The following is a 24,390-nucleotide window of genomic DNA, read 5'->3' on the forward strand; positions in this document are numbered from 1 at the left end:
ACTCACTTTCTAACTTAAACGTCGGAGTGTCATCGTAGGGCGCCTTTCGATGCGATGAACAACAGAGCACCGTAAAGATCATCATCTCGCCGCCTTCCACGCCGGAGTTTCATCATTCCTTTTCAATCAACACCCTTCCAGGTGATTTGGTCAGATTTGTCCAATCAATTCACAAATTGAAATGATTAGTTTATGAATTAGTTTTAAAACATAATAAATATACTATAACTGAAAATCAATATTTTAACTAGTGGAGTTTGATGGTAATGAGTTGATTAAATTGATTTAATTTTAAAATATTTTTTCTTAAAAAATGAAATTTTTAGAGTTTAAATAGAACAATAATGATAGATGGACCTGATCTGCAACAATTAAAAAGTTAAGGGACTGAATGTGGTTGAAAAGTCACTGTGGGACTTAGTCAAAACTAAAATTAATCAAAGGCCTAAAAGTGTAATTAAGCTAATTATATTTATATTAAGGATAAATTTAATATTAGTAATTACATTAATTATATTTCTTCTTAACTTGTCTCTTGTAAGTGTAACAAAGATATGAGATACTAGTTATAGTTAACGTAGAAAACTGAATGAAGCAACCTCCAAAGCCTTTCTTCATGCGTCATCTGTGCATGAGATTAATTTTGAATTTTGGCCATATGCATAATACATATGAATCTCAATTGCTTAACTGTCAGTTACATGCAGTTTTGACTTGAAAATTTTCGTTAGTTCCATGCATGCCAGGGTCATCATTTTCTTCATTATTCATGCATCAATTCGCTTATATACATACGCAGACATGTCTTGTGAATGCACAAATTACACGTAAGCATTTTTTCTTCTTCTTGTTCTAATTTGTTCCATGCTTGAATCTTGATTGATAACTTGAATCGTGAACACTTCTTCATACTATGTTCACCCCACCAATAAATTAAACAATGTGATACATCCTTTTTCTGGTATAAGCTACGTCGGAATGTGTGCAAATTAAAGAATCAACTATATATTTACCAAATTTATATATTCACATTTTTTGTCTATCTCATTTTACTAATTAACTGCTCGGATCGAATTTCCGAGGAGTTATCTACCAATTGTATGTTGGACTTGTTAGTATAAACTATAAAGTCATCTCCAATGGCAGTATCTCAATGCAAAGAAACATTTAACCAATGTCTAAAACTGTTAACACTACGTACTTCTGTTTGCTCCCTGTTTGTTCCTGGTCGGCGTGGGTACCAGATTCTGCAAGTTGGTTGGAGTCCCCCCTCCCCCTCTCTGGGTAAAATGTAACAGTGATGGGTCTGTGCGTGGTGCCATGAGTGAAGCTACGTGTGGGGGTGTCCGAGATGAGTTTGGCCAATGGGTCTTCGGTTTCTGCTATAATATTGGCACCTCTAATGTCTTGTGGGCTGAGCTTTGGGGGATTGCTACTGTTCTTGAGCTAGCTTGGAGTCGTGGCATTCCAAGACCGATTGTTGAGAGCGACTCTAGTGTTGCGGTTCAGCTTATGAAGCTTGTTGTGATCCTTATGGTAGCCTTGTGCAACGAATCCGAGCTTGGAAGGAGCGAACTTGGGAGTTTCGTTGTGTTCATGTGTGCCGTGAAGCTAACCAAGTAGCTGACTGTTTAGCCAATATGATACACAATAACACACTTATTTTTAATAAAAAATTTAATAACCAAATAGGCACTTAACGAGACAAAACAATACAGTATAACTTAGAGAAGTAACTGATATAATTAATGATGTGTTAGAAAAGTGTAAATAAAATGGAATAGAAAATTAGTAATGTATAAATGTTGCCTTCGAGATTTATGCGCAAATGTGTTTATTGTTGAAAAATCAAACCAAATCAACTTAAACATTGTTTGGTACAATAGAGAAAGCTATGAGAGAGAAAAAGGGGGTGATCTCACCCTTGTATGATAGAGAGGATGGAGAGCAGGGAGAGCTCGAGAGGTAGGTTTTACTAATTTTTTGAGGTCTCTCCAAATTAGAGAGAAATAGGCATTTAGGGGTTTTATTTTTACTGTTGCGTAATGATAGGTGGCTTGACAATGTAGAATTGTGTATGAATGTATCTAGCGACCGAAAAAAATTTAAATTGGATAAAATTATTTTTAAATACAAAAATTTCCTATTATATATGTTTGCTATCTAAATATAATTTTGATTTTCTTTAGTTAGATTTGTATTCCATAGTTCAAGCACACAGTATCCAACCAAAATGTCAAAATCACGTGCTGATATTGTAAAATAATGTCTAAGAAGTATATTCTCAGTTTGAACTACAAGTATATATTTATCGGATAAATAACTCATATCTGGGCATCATTGAGTTCAGTAGCTCCTTACAACAATACACGGCCAACGTTGATTAAAAAATGATGCCCAGTAATAGCCACAAGACAATCTCTACTCAACAACAACGACAGCAAGATTAACCCTATTGGGTCAAGATCTAAGATCTACGACGACTGGAACAGAGACCTTCATTGGCAGCAACGAGCTACAACAGGTTTGTCTCCCCTAGAGACTCTAGTAATCTGCTCCGATCTGTCACCACTAACAACATACTTGATAAACCTTTGGGTGTGTTTCGACCGGTGTTAACAGAATTGAGTCCAACCATAATTGAGTCTTAGTGATTTATGTTTTGATACATTTATATGTAAGATAATTTATTGTAACTTTGATTAGAACTGATTTTGATTATGTAATGATAAAAATTGGTATAAATATTATAATGAACTAGTGTTTTTTACCCGCGCGTTGCACGGGGAATTTGTCTATTGTATTTGAAACATTGATCAATATTTTAAATTATAAAAAATTTAAGATACTAAAAATGTAATAACAATCATAACAAAGATGTAGATATTTAAAGAGCATAAATTCAGGCACTCAATTCTAGTGCTTTGTAAGCATATACTGAATTAACTAATATAAAGTGGTCAAAAAGATAAATTATCATTAAGACTTATTTTGGCTTCCAGATGTTGCATAGAAATTATATCAAAACTTATTTCTCTATGCTCGTTCCCCTCGTGTGAACTTTGAATTCTTTAAACAAAAATAAATATAAATTATATATGTACAAATGTTTTCTAATCTCCGCACAAAAATTTATCATCAAATTAAGAATTGCCCAAAAATAAAAACATGATATTGTGTTGTATAGTATAGAAATTATATCAAAACTTATTTCTCTATTAAAGTTTTCATGCTCGTTCCCCTCGGATGAACTTTTAATTCTTTAAACATAAATAAATATAAACTATATCTGTACTAATGTTTTCTAATCTTCGCACAAATTTTTTTATCATCAAACTAACATGGAATTATTTGTATGCAAATATATTAATAGTTTTCTAGTCGCTCTACGACACATAATTTTAAATGTTACACTGAGATTAGTTTATTGAGCATAAACCATAAACAACATACATGGAAGTGAAGGGAGATTTTCCATGACATAATTCACTTTCAAGCAGTGGCGGAGGCACAAGAATTTTAGGAATGTCTCAAGAAAAAAATTGAAGCAGTGTGGGACTTGAGAATGAGAGGAGGGAGGGGAAGGTTGAGCTTAGAGGAAGGGGTGATCTCTATGTTGTTTGTGTTTCTCTCTCAAATTCAATAGATATTCTTTTGAACTTCATTTTTCCACCCTGCTCTTTTTTTTTACATTAGAGCTATACCTCTTTCCTACAGAGTAATAAAAAATATAAAAGAATAGTTTTAACTTATACGAAGCATTTGATGGAAACTTTTTGTGTTAATTTTCAAAAACAATCCTCTAAACCTATTATAAATCAATTTGAATCTGTGATATTTAAGGTAAATATAAATTTAACTTCGCAGTTAAAATTTGATAATTATTAAATATCAATTTTTGTAATCTACTATATCATTTTTTTAAATGATATATTTAATTTATAGCAGCTATACCGGTCAGACCACAATTCAACTACGATTGAGCTAATGAACGGTGAACCAATTCCCTCACGAATTTGATCAACGGTTCAGTTTTAATAACCTTGTTAATCGGTCTGATTATTTGAGATTAAATTTGTGGTTCTTGTGTTTTGCTTGTAAAAAAAAGTGATAAAAATTATGCACACCAACTGTTTGTAAAATGTCCCCTTTAAGTTTTGGCCTTCAACAAATGAGTTTTTTCTTACGTTGGGCTGCTGCTTCATTTCTGTTTTGTTTATGTATTTTTTTGCACATTCTTTATTTGATAAAAAAAAATTGAAATTTTCTTACAAATTATGTTCTTTATATCTTAGTCTCCCTTTATGAAATTCTTGCCTCCACCCCTGCTTTCAAGTGAAAAAATATACACAATTAAGTTAACATTTAATAGCTAGATTGTCCTAATATCATGATGCATCACCGACTAATAAACTTGGAAGAAAAGAGCAAAGTTATTCTAACACAAAAACAACGTTCACTAAAGATTTGTATTTTAATCAAAAAGCCAGGATTAAATACAAAATATGATACATAACCTTCTATATTCTACAACTAAAAAAAACTGCTCACTACAAATACCATAACAACTTTTCTTTGGACTTTGAGATGGGATCAATCCCCCATTCTCCCAAAGCTTTGTTTCACCCGAAAAATAGTTTGCAGATCAAAGATCCAACCAAAGGACAATAATGATGAGAGCATTTAAAAATGATCACAATACTTGACCAAACTCAACTTCCTTAATGCAAAACAACCGCAATTAAGGAGACAGACTTATAGAAGCACCAACATCTACACTTATACACAATCCCATCGCCTAGCAAGCGGAGAGGAAAAAGACACACAAAAAATCATCCTACTAAAACCAAATACATTAAAGGCCTCAATAGACCCCACATTACTGAAACCTTTATGGGCCAATGTCAACTTGATTCACCCAAGCCTCAAGAAATATGCAATGTGGAAAATAAAAGTAAAGTAAGATTGCTTAGCAATGTCATGATATAAAATTTGATCAGAAAATCGGAATCATCATACTAACATGATCATGTGACTCAACATGCTAACATTTGCACAGCTTCTTGAGCCTTCATGAAACTTGAGTGTTGGCATTATCATAAATGATAAACAAATTGTGCTGAACTTGGAATCAGTTCAATGAAATCATGATCCAAACTTCAAATACAAAAATAATAATAATAAATACTCATTCTCTGAAAGGGGTATCAAATAGTGCAAGCCCACATACACAATTACACATTGGCAAATAACTCAGCAACACTAAGTCACCAAAGAAAGTAGTTAAACATTAATTTGACTATTTGAGACATCATCACTCATAATTTGAATACTTAAAATACTTCTTTGAACAAATAATCACTATCCATCCCCAGAATCAGTAACGTCAATTCAGCTATACATTTGCAGACAATTCACAAACAAACTCGGTAAATCAAAAGTACAAAATTTTAACAACCTTGGCCACAAAATACGAAGAAAAAAAAAATCATGCAACCACATAGAGAAAAGAGATCGAAAAGATTTTGTACATGTGAAATGAAACATAATTATCTCATAACAATGAAGAAAAACCTGATACACAAATGAAGCATAATTATCTCATAACAATTAATAGGCCTTAATGCATCATAACCAACTTGAAAAGAAATATAATGAATGATTAAACATAAAAGAGATCTTTGATACCAAATATCTGAGTTGAAACCATAGGAAAAATCAGCAAACAGCTCTGAGTACCTGTAACTTGGGGTCTCCACAATCTAGCATGAATCTCACCAATGAAGTAATCACAATCTAGAGGGGGAAAAACTTATAAAAAATTCTCACATCGAACCTAAAGCAGAAACTCACCACTCACACGAACTTAGGTTCTTCTTTCTTCTCTTGTCAATTATTGGGTTCCTCTAGTTTCTTCTCGTTAGGATTCTCTTCCTCCTACACAGAAAAGAACAAAGAAATAAAGCAGAAAATAAGAACCCAAATCAATAATGATAATCCAAAGCAAGAAGAGAAAGAGTAGAGAACTAAATACCTTGAAATGCGAGATGGGGATTTGAAAAAAACCTAGGATAGAAGATGAATTAGTTTCAAGTGCAAAATTCAGATAAGGGACATTGGAACAAATATATCAAAAGAGGATGAGGAAAAAAAATCTAATTAATAATTAAGGCAAATATTTAAAATTTTATGAAAAATTTTCTCAGATTTAAAATTACTTTTAAAAAATCGGTTTCAAGATTTGTTATGGAAATAAATTTTAGGTGAAGAAAAAGTTTATTTTTAGAGTATTAAATAAATTTATGTTATTTTTATTGAATTTTCGGAATTTTATTTAATTAAGGATTTTATGAGTTTTTATTAATTAATTTTTATGGTATTTATATTGATTTTTTAGTTTTTCAATTTAATCTAGGTAAATCTCAGATAATTAGGGCAAATCTTTTAAAATTTTAATATTTTATGAAAAAGTTTCTCAAGATTTAAAATTACCTTTAAAAAATCAGTATCAAGCAAATCACAATAAAAACTCATAAAATCCTGAATTAATTAAAAATCAAAAAATTCAATAAAAATTAATTAATACTCTAAAAATAAATAATAAGATAAATTAAGATAAAATCAAGAAATAAACAACCTAAATCCTAATCAAATCTAAACTTTAAAAAGGTACTAAATAAAGATAGATAAAAACTACCAAAATCTAGCAAATCACAATAAAAAACTCATAAAATCCTGAATTAAATAAAAATATGAAAATTCAATAAAAATACCATAAAAATTCATTTATACTCTAAAAGTAACTCAAAAATAAAATAAAATATTTCATGAAATTAAAATTAAAAATAAACAATAGATAAGGATAGATAAAAACTATCAAAATCTAGCAAATCACAATAAGAACTCATAAAATCCTGCATTAATTAAAAATCCCAAAATTCAATAAAAATTAATTATTATACTCTATAAATAAATGTAAAATAAAATAAAATATTTCCTGGAAGTAAAATTAAATAAATAATAAGATAAAATTAAGAAATAAACAACCTAAATCCTAATCAAATCTAAAATTAAAAAATGTACTAAATAAAGATAGATAAAAACTACCAAGTCTAGCAAATCACAATAAAAACTCATAAAATCCTGAATTAATTAAAAATCCGAAAATTTAAGAAAATTTAATTAATATACTCTAAAAGTAAATCTAAAATAAAATAAAGTATTTCCTGGATTTAAAATAAAATAAATAATAAGATAAATTAAAATAAAATTAAGAAATAAACAACCTAAATCTCAATCAAATCTAATATTAAAAAATGTATTAAATAAAGATACATAAAAACTAACAAAATCTAGCAAATCACAATAAAAACTCATAAAATCCCAAATTAATAAAAAATTCGAAAATTCAATAAAAATTAATCAATATATTCTAAAAATAAATTTAAAATAAATTAAAAGACCAAATCTTATCTTTTAAAATAATATCAATCAATTATTTTAGAATATATAAAATTAAAACATATATCAATTGAAAATTATATATTCTAAAATAATATCAATTAATTAGGTTAGAATATATAAAATTAAAACATATATCAATTGAAAATTATATCCTCTAACAAATTGGCACGTGGAATAATTTTTATGAGAATTGATCTGGTGCTGACACGTCACTAAGAATTAATCTGGTGCTGACACGTCACTATGAAAGTTCTTCTTTTCTAATATATATTGATTGATATTGATATTGATATTGATATTGATATTGATATTGATATTGATGAAATTGATATTGATATTGATAAAGGTGAGCTGTTTTTTCTAGTGGGCGGGTGCATTCTTCCCTTTTCCGGGTGTGGGCTTTTTTAGGCTTCTTTTGGTTCCTCTTTTTTTTTTAATCCTTTGAGGAGGGTGTGTAACGTGTCTATCTCCTCTTGTTTATATAATACAATTTTTGCTTTTGAAAAAAAAATGGATTAATTTATTAATCTACTTTCACGAAATTATTGATAATATTGGAGTGATATTTAAATTTTTCATTAAATTAAAAATAATTTATAAATTTAAACTATTAGAAAAATTATTAATTTTATTTCACTAAATTAATGACAATATATTAATGATATTTAAATTTAATCTCATTTTGAAGTTAACAACAGTGGAAATATCAAACACTTTTTTCAGGTGAAATAATTAACACATTAAACACACAATACCTTACACCCCTATACACCAGGCAGCAGGCACGTTTGGGCCACTAAGCCCAACACCACTAACACTGTATTCTAATTTAACCTAAGTTATTAAAGCACACACATGTCACGGGGTGGGGGAATAAGCCGCACACGGAACAAAAAAACAGAAGATAGAAATGAACAAGAAACTGAGGATAGATATGGACAAATAGAAAGGAGAAACAGTGGAGATCGAAAGCAGGAAGAGGCAGGTCATGGAGGATGTTGGGTAACATGCCTTTTTTTTCCTTCTCTAATTCCCTTCTCTTCTTAGATCATCCCCACATGCCCAGATCAGGATCAGGGGCCAAAGTGCAAGGAGAAAATAGGTATAGATGGGATGAGATTTTGGATGCAATTCAGATCTGGAGAGAATCAGTTCTTTATAACAAAGAAGCATCCCAAACCAGTAGCAGCATCAGCGAGATTCTGGAATCGATTCTGAAGATCAATGTTTGATGATCTAGAATTGAATCGGGAAGAGGGTGACGCTCAACCAAACACACTTAATTTACCAGGGAGAATTCACTGGACTTTTAATTATTTTATTCAATATATAAATCAGATTTCCCTCGATTGTTACAAAACTGGAAGGCCTATTAAGACCCTAGGAAATTTGAATAGGAATCCAATGTTAATCAAGCCTGACGGAAAATAAAACTACAAATTTAAGCATATAAAATCATAAAAAGACTAGACGAGAACGGAGCAATACCTCAAATTAACCCTTTTTTTTTTCCTTCCTAACTTTGATTTCATGTTACATAGGAGTAAAACAATGCTCTAAAAATCAAATGAATTACAATTCAATGGTCGATAAAACTGTACACAAGAATGCTGGAAACATAGTACAAGGAATAAACGCTTTGGATTAATAATTACAGACCCCCACGCTAAAAGAGGCAGGCAGCTCTGAATGGCTTGTTTCAACGGGTACGCTCCGTCCCCTTCCCAAAATTTAATAGTCCACCATGGCCTGGAACATCAGGTCTGTGCTTCAGCCAATGAACCATCTCCCTGTCCAGTGAGGAGTTATTTATTACAGCATCTAACATTGGGCTACCAAAGAATATCGGACTACTTCTGAATGACCATATTTGGTCTTTAGGCCAAGATCTCTGGGGCTGCTTCTCCTGCATAAACAGAGCAGTCAGCAGATGATTATCATCAACAATAAAGAGTTAAGACTAGTAATCACAGTTCTAGCATATCAGGGCTAGGCTTTAAGCATGTCATTGTTTAACAGCTTGTTCAAAAACCTATTTAAATACAGGAATTTGATCCAATTGAGGCTTTTACAGGAAGATATGATGAGCTATGTCATGTGACATTGGATTTGTGTTACGTATCCAAAGAAGACGGTGGTTTCTATGGACAAAAAAAAAGGAAAACGATGCTGTGCAGGAAGTTGCTTATCTTGTATCTAAGAAATCCTTATATCGCCCTCTGAACTACCTCAAGAGAAGCTTCTTGTTGCAGAGGAGATATCTAGGGTACAGAGATGTGACAGTTCATTTTAAACCTGAATGGATGTATTGTATGTATCTTTCCTACATAATGAGACAAGGATTATCTCAAGAGAAGCTTCTTGTTGCAGAGGAGATATCTAGGGTACAGAGATGTGAGTGTTCATTTTAAACCTGTGTGAATGTATGTATCTTTCCTACATAACGAGCAAGGTTTTGTTTGGACATGGCCCTGTTCTTGCTTTGGGCCTTCCAAGCTTTTAAAAGTTGATCACTGCCACCACCCTACCAACAACAATAAGAAGAATCTTGACAAACACCCATCAGATTAAAATGATGTCACGGAGTGAGATAAGGTTCTCTATTTATTGATCACTTTAACATCATTTCATCTACAGGGATAAGGCTTGAAATTGTTGATGGATTCCTATTATTTTTGTGCAAATTTTATCCTATGGATAAACATTTCCCATTTGCTATTTTGCAGCAGCTTAGAAAGGATGAAAATTTAAGAACTCAAACGATTTATAGAAAATCTAACCATTCTTGCCAGCATAGATCTGACAGTCCTTGGACCATAAACCCGGTGCCCTGATGGCTCCTGAGCCTTGGTGTAAAAGGAATTGATGTCTGGTAAAGACAAACAACCCCTACTGGCTCTTGCCAGGCAGCGATCTGGATTTGAATAACTCTGATTATGCCAAAACATGAGCTGCCCTAAACAATAATTTTCACCATATGTCTTTCGATACTCCTGAAATTCTGCTCCCAACTTGTTAGTGTATTTCGGACCTAAGTCAAGTGGACTAATATAAACAGGTGGGGAAGTAATCGTTTGATAATCCTGAAATAGAGGGAAAACAGTTTTTAGATTGCAAAATAAAATTTTAAAATGACAAGAAAAAATTAACTGCACTATGCAGCTTAGTATTCACAGTAGAAAAACATACCCGTATTCTAAAGAAATACTTGGTATATGCGTAAATATGAATTAAGTCAGCAGCAGCATCATGCCGACATTTATATGCACAGGAAAGATTTCGGACCTCATCCCTCAACCTACAGAAACGTGGAGGAAAAAAAATTGTAAAGACTGCAAGTTTCACCAGGTTAAAACTTAAAATGCACATAGATTAACTGGAAGTTAGAACCAATTACCATAAAAGGGATTTCTGAAGCTCTTTTTGAATATCTGCAGAACTAGAAGGATCACGAGCATGAATTCTGGACTTGAGATCATTCAACATATCTTCCTCCACATGAGGAGCTATGCACTGAAGAAGGTCCTCAACAAATGAACCCTCTCCTTTCCAGAGATAGGAAACAATTGCTTCAGGACTGAGCTTCTCAAGAGGAGGTGGTGCTTTCCGTGGATCACCAAATATACATCTCATAACATACCTTACCTATAATACCCCATGAAAAAATAACATCATCTCCAAACTAAAGAAAGCAAAATTAACTGCAAAAACTATCCATTTTCAATGAGAAAACACAGTATTAAATGAGTCGACATTTTTCAGGTTCAAGATACAAAGAAGTGAGTATCAGCAAAGTGCCCGTCCGGTATACAGCATCAGATGTAAATTTCTTGACCATCCAGAAACTGTGATAACATACAGCTAGCTTCCTATCTCAACAGTAATAGCAACTAGTGGTACTTGTTACCAAGCCCATTTAAACAGCATTAGTCTTTACCATTCCTCCTTGATGATCATGTTTTAAATGCAAAATGTTTCTTCTTATCAACCTTAAAATAAGAATTATGGGAAAGCAAATACAAACAGCGGAGAGGCACAATCACCTTATCGAGAGTGACAGCAAGATTTTGAAGCCTTTGGTTGTACACACCCTCAGCCTGAGTCGTACAAAAGATAGGATGAAGAGAAATAAAAATTAAAATGAAAATGAGGATAAAGAATTACAAATGTCATCTTTATGATGATAAAGCACATGAAGGGAAATAAACCAACAGACAGACAGCACACCTGAACTTCAGCATCACTCTTTTCAACGTCAAGACATATCTCTGAAAAATATTTCCGTTTTTCTTCCAGATTATGCTTTAGAATTTCCTCAGGAAGTCTAGTTCTTTCAAAATTGATGAATCTCACCTTTACCAAAGCACAAATGTCAGGGAAAATTAAAACACAAAACAACTGCAAGAAGGGGGGGGGGGGGGGAATATTGGTAACAACACAGAAGATGTAAGGCACATACAAGGCGAGCTGCATAAGCAACAAGCCAATCTGGAAGGCCTCCAAGCAAACAACGGCCTAAACCAGCTCTTCCTAGATCATTATAGTCGTCCTCAGACACGCAATTTAACTCACAAGCTTCTAGCATCAAATAATGACGATAAAGAATCCCATGTGAGTCCTTCAGAACCTGAGAAGAGGGACAGCATGTTTCAGTCAATAGATAAAGTAACTGAACTATTTAAATAACAATAGAAACTATATTATTCCACTTTTTAAAGCAACCCCAGCCAGGGTTCAATGAAGATTTCAGAATAGTCATTTTTTTCTCTCATTATATGTTTAATAGAACCAAGTAGTTGAAAACTTCCCATAAGTCCAAACCTTTTCAAAAGCCCCTTCACCAGTCAGATTCAGATAGCTACCCCGGCATACTTGGCTTCCACACAAACAGACCGATGCTTCATACTCCTCCTTGCTCTAGAATGAAAAGCAGGTACACATTACCAAATTAGACAAACATATACTGATATATTTATCTCTTGGAATAGTTAGAAGTTAGCAGGCAAGGGAACAAACCTCTGTAACAGAATTATAATCAAAAGTGATCTCCTCACCATGTTGAATTTTACGAACACTATAAATACCAATTTGGTATTGACCATCAACAGCTGTAACTCTGAAAAATAGTGAAAAGGACAATAGTTAAGTGCCAGAAATGACTTTATGCTTAAAAAAGGTATCAAAAGTGTGCCCCAGACTGCAGTATTATAATCCTCGACACACCAGAGGCATTGCTCTTGACAAAGTTGAGAAAAATATAAAAATGTGTCAATTAATTTTAAATCTTTAAAGAAGGAAATACAATATTTGCATAACACAGGTTCGGCCTTGGCATCTTCACTCCCACAGCCAAGGCAAAGGAAAAAATGAAATGCAAGATCTATCAACCAACTAGTTAAAACTTCTAAACAAAGGCATTTTCAGGCACATTTGCATAAAGGCATGCTGTAGAACAAAAGCAATCGGAACAAAGCAGAAGAACGGAAAGTGATTTATAAAAGAAGGCAAGTTAATATGAAGCAACATGCTGATTTTTAAATAAGTAAACAGTAATAATGCTCACGTACCAAAGCTAGGTTTAAAAAGTTTAGAAAGGACTATTATAAAGGCATAAAAACATTCTAATTGAAATTTAGCATGACAAAAACAATTAGTGGACCATAGAAACCAGCATAATATTCAACGTCCAAGTTCCATCTCATGCCAGATGCAGATCATGAAGGGCCTGAAGCAGTTACAACTTACAAGTACACAGTTTTCAAAAGAAAGCCAGAGGAAGACTCATGCAAAATGAAATATAATGCAAGGAGATAATTATGAAATGTGTCAACAGAAACAATCATGATTTAACCAAAGAAAAAAATCATGACTGTAGTTGGTAAATGGATGCCATAATCTTTCATGCATATGTGAGTAATGACTCCCCCAAATGCTTGTTCACGGAAACAGCATACATTGCTCTAATACCAAGAGCTGAAAAGTCAGAAACAGAATGATAAAAATCAACCAACATGAATGACAAAACAACTTACTTGGCTTCACAGTTAGGTCGGCAAGAATGACATATCCGACTGGCATAATTGGCCTTGTGCATAGCATCAACAACAACTAAGTCATATCCATCAGCATCACCCTGTCATGGAAATTGCAAGATTGGATAAGTACAGGATGGAAGATGAATGAACTGTATGATGTTAAACATCATTATTATGATGGGATAGGCACCTTTGGCCTCTCAAGGTAGATGTTATAGAACTCTGGTGCTGGATCTTTACTATCTTTCTGCAGAGATCGAATCCCATCTTGTTTCTCAAACCACTTCCACACAGGATAAACCTATGAAAACAATAACATAAGTTACAGTGTCACCATCACAAAGTCATAAGCTTATGGTACTGAGTACAGACGATTCCTAAACTTGTGTATGAAAGAAACACTGAATAATAACAGCACATCAATTCAAGACAACTAACATATACAAACAAGAATTTTGCATGAAACATTAGCTGGCATCAAAATCCCTGATGCAAACAAGAAGAGCCAATGAACAAATATGGCACCATGTGTTATATGTCGCATAACATAACAGAATTAGGAATAAAATCGGGAGAAAATTGTCGTGCTCCTATTTTAGAAAATATGATAGTCCCGTCTTAGCTGGATTGAGCACGTGTGGAGAATATTAGTAGAAGCATCAGTAAGGAGAGTTTACCACATGGATCAAGTCTCGTGTGATGCCAGTAGCCAACCCCACCTAGTGGATAGACACTTGGTTTTCTGTTATTGCCGTTGTTAATTACTCCCTCTGTTCCTTATTATAAGTCACTTTTTATGGAAAAAAATTTCTAAATAAGTCACTTTCTAATAGTTAATATGAAACAGATAGTGAGATTTTGAAAAGTTGTGAACTTTGAGAGATAAATTCATGAAGTTAAGCAAATAATTAAAGTAGAGAGAAAAATATATTTAATTTGTAAGTTTTTTAATAAGGGTAATTTAGGAAAGTTAATAAAACATTTAACAAACTTATTGCTATTAACTACTTTTCTTAATTCTAGAGAATTAAGTAAAAGTGACTTAAAAATAGGAACGGAGAAAGTAATATGTTGCATATGTAAAAGCACAGAAAATTCTAGATTTGTAGAGAATAGATCATAACTAGTTTAATCGTTTTAGAGAAAACATGACAAACTGTGCTCAGAGTTTCCTATTCTCTCTAGTAGAAGGTCCCATCATCAGTTATTTGACATTATATTTGCATATATAAAAAACAAAAGAATATATTTTGTAGAGAATAACTAGTACTACTTTACTCATGTTTAGAGAAAACGTAACAAACTGTGTTCACAGTTTTCAATTCTCTCTAGTAGAAGGATCATCTCGTTATTTGACATTAAGTTGCATATGTAAAAAACAGAAATAAATAGAATTTGTTGAGAAACTATCATCACTAGTTTAATCAAGAGAACACAACAAATCATGTGTTTGCACAGATTTCTATTTTCACCACTAGATGGATTAAGGCTTAGCTGTTTGATATTATACTGGAAACTCATAATTAATCCAACATAAGAGCGAGAACAAAGCATGCATAGTTTGCACATTAAATAATCAAGAAAGAAGTGGCATGAGCAAAATTCCATGAATGAAGCCATACCTCACCCAGAAACTCCACAACAAAATCATCTTGGTCAAAGCCTTTTTCCTTGTCGCAAACAACACCAAGCCCCTGCATGATCCATCCCAACAGACAGTAACAAAACCAAGTAAAATAGCAGTTGAAAAGCAACAAACAGAGAAGACAATGATTTGTAAAACAAATGAAAGATAACTGCAAACTTAATAGGTAAACAACAAGAGCATATACCTTTCTATAAGCTACATATTTGTCATCTGGACGATTGTCAATGGCCTTTAGGATACCTTGACACATTCGGATTGTTGTTGCATCATAGTCCTCCTCAGCACATCTTTTGATTTCTTCAAGAACAGGCTGCAAAGGGTAGCTCATCGGAGTGCTTCCAGTTCCAGTAAAACTCCTAACTTGCTTATTCAACGCTCGAAGGAGTATGTCTTCTATAAATAAATGCTTCTCCTGCAGAGACCAATCAAACTCCTCCGGCATAGAATCAAGCAAAAGATTATGGGTATAAGGATCAATTCCATAAACTTCTTGCTCAATAACCTCATTTCCAAGCTGCTTTCTAGGTTTGAAATTTTTTACTTCAGGAAGTTCCATATCTGACTCCTCAGTGCCATTCTTTTGCGCAATCAGCTTCTCAGCATAGTCATCAGGTAATGAAACCCGCATCTTCCTACGCACATCCTCTTCATCAGCTACAATGACATATTGATCAATGACTTCATATTTCCTGGTAACTGGAGGAACTAGACTTGCTTTCGTCATGCGAGCACCCCACTCGCGGTCATCAGTTATAAAATCCAACTCTTCCTCAGGTGTGAAGTATTTATTCCCTCTTGACTCCCTGGTAAGACTTTCTGAATGTACTTCTTGATCACTTTCAGTGTTGGTGGTGGTTGTATCACTGTCACTGTTGCCATCTTCATAAGACCTATCAAAGTCATCAGATGTTTCACTCTCTGAATCAACAGATTTCTTATTCAACTTTGATAAGCGCCTCCTGATTTCTCGATCAGAGGTATACTCTACATTATCCAAACCACTGTGTGTTCCATTATTTCTATACCTCCTTTCATTCACTGATCTATTCTTCTTATACTTTGAGGAATTGTCCCACGACTTCAGTAGCACATCTCTGTCCTGCACAGGCTTAGAACTCTCTTCCAGCCGTGTTGCAAGCTGGATAAATAAAGTGATAATATGATTCATGTCACCAGCATCACCCCGATTCTTTGTTCTGTACAATAAGCATACGAAGAGGTCAGAATTTGAACACCGATATTTGTGTTGGGGGGGGGGGGGGGATGTGAGTTTTCAGATGAAAGACACTCATTTTAGATGGCCAAGAAACATGAGCTAAATGAACAAATTCATAAACAGAGGCAACTGCAACATATAATTATGAATTTTGAAGATTATATTTGGATCCAAAATAAGATGTAAACCCCCCAAGCTTAGCACTTAGATGCAACACAACCATTTTAGACGACCCAAGAACCATGAGCTAAACGAACAAAATTATAGAGGCAAGTCCAACATATAATATATAAATTTTGAAGATAATATCTGGATGCAAAACAAGTAAGATATATGTAAACCCACCAAACTTGGCAATTAGCATACATGAAAGATAGGGTCTCCGTGGCAAGAAGGTAAATATAATAAAGCAGTAGAGCTTATGCATACAGCTGAGAATCAAACAGACGACCTCCATGGCAAGAAGGTAAATATACAATGGACAAAATCATGAGAAATTATAGGGTCTCCGTATCTTTGTCCTCATAAACTAATAAAGCTTATCATCTTCATTTCAAAGTGTCCAACAACAATGGATAACACTGGCATCAGAAAAAAGTGAGAACATTCACCTTATCGAGGAAAAAGGCACAAAACATAAAGAGAACTTACTTTATTGCATCACGGCACATTCTACTTATGTCCTCTTTGACAGAGCTCAACCCACGGCTACTATAATAGCCAGTTTTCATTTTAGCCTCAATTTCGGCAACCTATTAACAAAGAGAGAATAAGACAAAAAATCATGAGTAACAATCAACAAAGACATCTCTATGATAATGACTTCAAAATAACTTATCACTATACCTTGGGCACAAAAAAGTCACAGGAGTTAGTCTTCATAATTTCTTTTAGCCTTGAAGCAAGGAATTCCTCCATCCTCTTAAAACCACTTTCAGATTTCTTAATTGCCCAACGTCTTGTACGAGCATCTCTAGACAGAATGGAGGAGGACCGTCTAGCATCATATAATTTGGATCGCTTGTATAAGTTTTGACGGAATAATGCGTCTCGCTTATCCACACTATCAAAATAATCCTTCAATTGCCCAAACTCATCTATATCTAAATTGCTAGATTTAGAAACAGATGAAGTTTGCTCTGTAATATGTTTAAGGCTTCTTATTTTATGAGGCTCGTCACCAATTCTAGTCATGCGCGAAGTTCGGCTCTTGATCCATTTCACACTGGCAAATTTAGAAGTTAGCTCTCCAAACTGGCTGCACCCTCTAATGTCTATTGTACATAAAGCAGGAAATGAAAGAAGGATTTTCTCCAGCATGTCAGCCGTAATATTGACACAGCCCATTAGAATTATAGAATTAATCTTGTCTTTCTCATAAGCATTCTGCAAACAAATAATCAGATTAGGCAAGGACGATTAATGAGAAGCATTGTCAAAAATGTGAATGGCAAAATATATATACCAAACCTACCATGATGTTCCACAGCATGGTATCAGTGCAGGAATGACCCAAGGATGACAAATTGACCTGCATTGTAACTTCTTTATAAAACCATCCAGCAGCACTCCAATGCTTGCAAGTCATTGATGCATAGACAAGGGACTTCAAATCAGATCTCAAAAAATGGAAAATTCGTGCCAAAATACGACCATCCAATAAGCCCCAGCTTCGCACATCTGAATCAGTAATCCCAATTTTTTGTTCAGGGAAAGTAACATCACCACATAGTTCCTCAAAAGTGGGCTCATCCTTCTCAATAGTAACATCACCATCGTCCAACTCACTATCTTCTTCACTATCATCAATCAGCATCCGGGCTCTTTTGGAAGCACGCACATCACCTTCTAAAATTTACATGTGACACGCATACAAAAATCAAGAAAATTAATAACATTAATTAGTAGACAGCTTGAGCGAAACCATCTGGGATAGTCCAATCTAATGTACAATACCCCACATAAATGCATGATGCGGCTGTATATCATTCAGATCAGGAGAGCAAATTTTCTAGTAAATGAGATCAACTTATACAGGTCAGATAAATTAGTTTCCCAGAGCACAATTTTACTTTTTGAAAAAAAATGGAAATTTGAACCAAAAAAATAGAAGGCAAGAACAAGATAAAAAGCATTGAGTCAGTTTTTTTAAATGGTACATTTGAAGTTTAAAGGATTAATTATTTACCTGATTTCCAATATATTTGTCTCTCCATTTCTTTCTTTGGTTGCCTTGCATTGATCCAGGGATCTAAAACCTCATTTATAGCCGCGGCAAACTCTCGACTCTTAAATGATTTCATAACCAATTCATGTAGCTTTCCGCGAGTATAACCAGAAAACTGAGGGTGTATGCTGTTAAACAAACTTGAATTTGTGTAAGGCTCGCCGTATGAAAAACCTTGGGTTTGCTTTGATGGAAGTCCAGAGCATGCACCAGAAGTTGAACTGTTTTTTTGCTGGCTTGTGAGACTAACATCAGAAGTTTCTGTGGCAGAGGTAACAGGAATCCAGAGTTTATCACTTTTCCTGAACACACTGCTATGCTTCTTTATAATTCCTTTATCAACTAAATATTGTAGCTCTGAAAATGATGAGGGCCCTCTTTCACGCCCAGAACCATCAAGATAATACCAGTCGCCCAAATTTAACTGTAACTCATGGACAGTACAGAGATGGTCTTTAGGGATGCTAATGAACTTCTTGCTCTGCCAGGAACCTTGATCACTAGCAGCTTTTGACAGAGAATCTTCTTCAGTTGATGATCTCTTACTATCACCGGTTGACGAGAAATGCCGAGTTGACCTTGAATGATGTCTATCCTTGCCTCGGGTCTTGAGGCGTGACTCAGAGACCAATAATCCCTGGTCTTTGACTACGCACGCATTTATCCTTACCACTGAAAGAACATTTCCTTTCACTCCTCTCACAGAAGCAGGCTTGATTTGAACTGATCTGCTCACAGGACTGCAATCAACCCGCTCATCAGCACAAAAAGCCCATAGAGGGAGATCAAGCCTGCTGTTTTGAGATGGCAAATACAAATCATCTTTATGAGGCCAACGAGGATCTTCACATCCAGACTTTGGCATTTGACATAATGGAAAACCATTATTTAAGACAAGTTTCTTCCTGGAATATCTATCTTGGGCATCTTCATTCCTTTTCCAGTCACCACCTTTGCATGGCCAACGGGTGGAAAACCAGTCACTAGAAACACCAAAGGCAAATCCATTATCGTTGCCACACGGCATACTTAACTGAGATTCAGAATCTCTTGATGCTAAATCAGTACAGGGATGACTATCATCACTAAGGCAGGAAACAAGCCAAGGGAAACCTGAACAAAGACAAACATACTTCTGTCATGGGGCATCCAACTCTAAGCACATAGCCATTCAATATAGAACTTCTCCAAATGAAGAATAAGCATAATGCACAAACTAGTTGTGGGTGCATTAGCATAACATGATGATTGAAACTGCAATTTTAAGTTCCAAATACGATGTAAATCACAACAAAAAATTAGAAAGTTTGATTTCATTCTCTTAACCTGCTTCCAATGTTTACATAAACTCAAAAATGCTATATCATAAGCAGCTCACCACATTAAATGCATAGATGCCATGGCTTCATGGGATTAATGCAAACTTTTGTTCAATTGAGAGAAACAGAAAAATTAGTCAAGCATAACAGAAGGATAAAGGAGCCAAACCTAAAATGATATGCAAATTGCCTTATATTATAAAAACAATCGCCAAAGACCAGATTTCAGAGATCAATTCCAAGTGCATTTGCTTAATCAAAACTCCAGTGAACAGCTAGTTAATGCTATATATTCATCATCTCTCAACCATGCATTACGAACATCAAGACAAGTGTCCACTTGTCAACATGCAAGCCGTTAAATATCAGATTATCAGAAACTAAAACTAGAAGCAGTTTTTTGTAAACCAAGCTAAAACTTGAGTAATGGAAAACTTCAACAATAAAACAACATCAATATTGCCAGGTACCATAAAACAAATACTAACTGAAAATTCCCAAAAAAAGACCACCACTTTGAATATAGCACAATATATACGGCTTCTAATAAAATAGAAAGTCAAACTTGTCGGCTATCATGAAAGAAGAAATATTGCTCGATTGCATTTTTGGATCCCTAATTTGGACTATGCGCGATTTTGGTCCCCTAGTTTTTTTTTTGAGCTAATCAAGTCCGTCTAATATAAATTCCGAAATTAAGCAGATTTTGTCCTTTCCTCGATATTCATATGCATAAAATCATTAAATTCTCATCTTCTTTCAAAAAAAATAATGAAGCATTTGATATATCATACAATTTAAAAGTAAAAAATATAGGTGAAAATTTTGATAAATTTTAAAGGATTTTGTAGGATATAAGATTACGGTAGCGTTTGGTAATGGAACCGGACAAAACGGGACAAAAAGTAACAGGATGGAACAAGACAATAATGTTTTGTGCATTAACAAAACAGGATCATCATAAGATTAATAACACATATACCCCTATCATCATATTTCAAAGTTCCAATCTTTTTTTTTCAAATATGCAAAAATTAATATAAGGTTCATTGAAATTATCAATTTGAATATTGTAGACAACATAAACACGAAAGACAAACTAGAGGAAATCAAAATGAAAAATCAGATCTGTAGCAATCACTCAAAGCATTTTTAATTTATGGTTGAAATTTAATATTTTGATTAGTGAGTTTTGATTGAGATTACAGATTCAATTGCTAAGATTAATATTAAAAAATGAGAATTTAAGAGTTTAAAGTGGAACAATAATGAACAGGACATGATTGTAACAATTACAAAAGTTGAGGGACTAAATATGCTAAAAAATATTGGGGGACTAAAGTCACACATTGTCCAAATTAGATGGACCAAAATTGCAATTAAGCCAAGAAATGTCAAACACAAAAAAACATGAATTAATAAAATAAAATAATGAAATGGGAGAAGAACCACCAAGCAATAACGTACCTTCATAGTCTCTTAAACCCTCCCCTTTTGAATATTCAAAATTCATTTGCAAAGCTTCTGCAAAAAACAACAATAATAATAATAAATACCAAGTTGGGAACGAAAAGAAGTCTCGGTAAATTAGGGGAAAATTAAGATTGACAACAAATTCTGAGATTTTTCCTCATATTTTAAAAGAGATTCGCAAGAATATCATTGATAGAACAAAATACCTTTTATTGCCTCAAGTTCCATCCCAGGAATGACATCATAACCCTCTAACAGATTTCTAACTCTTTCATCAATGAGAGTGTCGTCAAAATGTTCAGGTATAAACACACTGTCGTTAGGGCATATCAGTGGATGTAGTGAGGAGGCCGGCATTTCTGTGTAATTCTCAGGACCAGATTGAACAATATCTGCAGTATCTGCCAAAAGATTACCCGGAGCTTCTGGAGGACTTACCAGCTCAGTTACGGTCTCAGACACAATTGACGGAAAACTCTGAGCTGCCAATGGTGACACTGCATTTTCAACGGTTAACCACCTATCACTATCTAAATGCTTGATAAAGTGATCTGACGTTAGTACCCCTTCATCAACAAGGACCTTGATGTCACACAATTTGGCAGGACCATTTTCTACACCTACATGATCAAGGTAAAACCATTTCCCTGATGACAAATCTGTCACCACAGGGACGTGTGGAGGGGTATCACAAATGTCCATATCTTCTTCCATTGAAGGCAGATCCTCAGGAGGAGGCTCAAGGCGAGGGGATTCTTTGTAGCTAACAGTTGGGCTGCTGGACTTCTGTTCCTTTACAAGTTCACTGAAGGTTTCGTTCTCAATAGCCTCATTGGTACTTTGCACATTTCTTTCTTCACCTTGAGATTCAGTACCTGAACAATTTGACTCCCTTTGAATGTGCTTATCTTCATGATCCTTATAACTACTTGGGGAGTTGTATTTTTCACTTGATAAGGCTTTACAACTTGTTTCTTGATGAATGTCTTTCCTAGTCCGATCAAGGGGGGATCCGTCTACTAAATTTGGAGTCCGATCCCTTCGAGCATGACGCCAACCTCGATCTTGTGGCGAGTGCTCAGCACGTGCTGGACTTCTCAATTTATGATCATGCTGACGACTTCTATCCCAGTTCCTCGTATATGGGGACCTCTCCCGGCCATGGGGGGATTTCTCCCTGCTATATGGAGATTTATCACGACCACAGGGGGATCGACGCACCGGAGTGCGATCGCGATCTCTATGATCATAATCTCTATGCTCATAATACCTGCCTCGGTCTCGCGGGGACCGCTCAGAATGAACAGGGCTGCGCCCATGCCTGTCATAAGCTGCTGGTCTGGCAGATAAAGAAGATTCGTGATTTCTGGAAGAAAACTTATCTGCAGAAACTTTTTTAGAATTACTATTTCTGTAAGACCTCTCCACCGAGTGACGAGAGAAGTTCTCTGAGTGAACATGGCGATAGGTATCATCAGAAAGCCTTCTGCTTTTAGAACCAGAAAACTCAGCAGAATGCTTCCAGTCAGAGATGTCAGAATCATTGCCGAGCCTCTTCATGCGACTACCAGAAGTGTAATCTTGGGCATGGTCCTTACCGTTGCTGTGTACATTTTTCTCATCATCAACAATCTTTGAGCTGATCCTTATATTCCTCTGTTGTCCACTCTCCCACCTGGGAGAATTTCTAGCATGCTGACCCCCACTTCTGTTGACTTCATTCTTTCGGAAAAAGTCATCACTTGCATATCTGGCGGGAGGGGGTGTACGTTCGCGTTCAATTTTCCGCCCCCTTCCCCTGCCCCTCCCTGGACGAAACCTGCGGGCTCTATTGCTTCCGTAATCGTCCCTGCCCATGTCTCCCTTATACCACCTATCTGGAATGAATTCTCCCTTCTCGATGTCATCCACCATACCTCTCCACGACCCATATTCATCTCTGTCAGCTTCTCCTCTCCTACCCTTCTCAGGTGTTATCTCCCCTCTTTCGACGTCCTCTTTCCTCCAATTCCCAGAATGAATCTCCCCCTTCTCCATCTCCCCTGTTTTCCATCTATCACCGACAATCTCCCCGTTCTCCGGCACGAACTCACCATTCTCAAGGTCAGTCCCTGCCCCTGGCCACTTCAAAGTTCCCAACTCACCCTCTTCCACTTCCTCCTTCTGCACATTCTCACAGTCGTAATCGTTGCTGCTCCTCTTGCTCACTCTGTCCAACCCCAACTCACTCTTCCTCACTGCTGCCGGCTCGTCTTTCCTACCCTTCATCGTCTTCCTGTCGCTGTCAGCAAACTTAAACAACTTGGAATTGAAGCCATTGTTATTATTATTCCCACTCTTGCCTCCGCAATGCGTCTTCTCTGGTAACCTGTCCATAATATACTGCAAAGGCATGCATGCGACTCCCCCATCGCCCATGGAAATCTCACCGCGGCGGTTAGAAGCTCGAAACCCTAGCTATCCTCTTCACCGGGGCTATGGATGCTCATGCTGCAGATGCTTTCAGCTTCTCGCTCCAAATTGAAAACCCTAGAAACCAAAACCGAAGATTAAAATCGAAACAAATGTATACAATTCAATTCAATTCAATTCACACATACAGCGGCGAAACCTGGTGTAGAAGAGAGAAAAACTCGATTCTCGATTTGAACACAGTATGAAGCTACTACTCCATTGAAATCGAGAAGGAGAATTACCGAGAAAATAGAAGGAAAAAGATGAAGAAGAAGAGAAAATTACCGAGAAAATAGAAGAGAGGAGATGGTAGATCGAAGGTTGAGGTGTGAATCTCGGCGCGGGAGAAGAATGAAGAAGAAGAAGAAGAAGAGGATCGAGTTTCTTTCTCTTTCTCGGAAGAAATGGGGTAATTCAATTCTCTGAAAAAATTGATTCTGATTCGAATTGTAATGGTAATTAGTAATATAGTGGCTTTTCTCTTTTCTCCACGGCGCTATACCTCTCTGCTGCTATTATATCTTTCTCTTCCTTCCTTGCCTTGTGTTATCGTC

General features: G+C 35.1%; 1 protein-coding gene across 2 annotated transcripts; it reads right to left on the reverse strand.

The window, feature by feature from the left end:
* Window positions 1-8,949: 8,949 nt before the first annotated feature.
* Window positions 8,950-24,390, reverse strand: LOC130748764 (histone-lysine N-methyltransferase ATXR3-like). 2 transcript variants are annotated; one of them, XM_057602007.1, is made up of 20 exons: window positions 24,122-24,390; window positions 21,589-23,911; window positions 21,377-21,433; window positions 18,552-19,703; window positions 17,838-18,208; window positions 17,210-17,749; window positions 17,015-17,115; window positions 15,332-16,343; window positions 15,122-15,193; window positions 13,690-13,800; window positions 13,497-13,597; window positions 12,481-12,580; window positions 12,286-12,381; window positions 11,924-12,091; window positions 11,692-11,817; window positions 11,508-11,561; window positions 10,862-11,109; window positions 10,654-10,762; window positions 10,245-10,547; window positions 8,950-9,370 (listed from the first exon to the last, which is right to left on the reverse strand). In XM_057602007.1, the coding sequence occupies exons 2-20, from the start codon at window positions 23,798-23,800 to the stop codon at window positions 9,164-9,166; spliced, it is 7,140 nt and encodes a 2,379-aa protein (XP_057457990.1). In that variant the 5' UTR covers window positions 23,801-23,911; window positions 24,122-24,390; the 3' UTR covers window positions 8,950-9,163. The 2 variants fall into 2 exon arrangements, with proteins under 2 accessions (XP_057457990.1, XP_057457989.1); XM_057602006.1 differs by having other exon boundaries at window positions 17,838-18,211.

The sequence above is a fragment of the Lotus japonicus genome, chromosome 3, assembly GCF_012489685.1.
Source record: "Lotus japonicus ecotype B-129 chromosome 3, LjGifu_v1.2".
NCBI classification, from domain to species: Eukaryota; Viridiplantae; Streptophyta; class Magnoliopsida; order Fabales; family Fabaceae; genus Lotus; species Lotus japonicus.

Excerpts from the sequence above, each read along its gene's own strand:
- LOC130748764 (XM_057602006.1), bottom strand. The coding sequence starts at position 23,800 with ATGGGCGATGGGGGAGTCGCATGCATGCCTTTGCAGTATATTATGGAC. Across the intron at positions 13,801-15,121 it reads TTGTGGAGTTTCTGGGTGAG|GTTTATCCTGTGTGGAAGTG; the intron begins GTATGGCTTCAT and ends TTGTTTTCATAG. Across the intron at positions 13,598-13,689 it reads TCTACCTTGAGAGGCCAAAG|GGTGATGCTGATGGATATGA; the intron begins GTGCCTATCCCA and ends TTTCCATGACAG.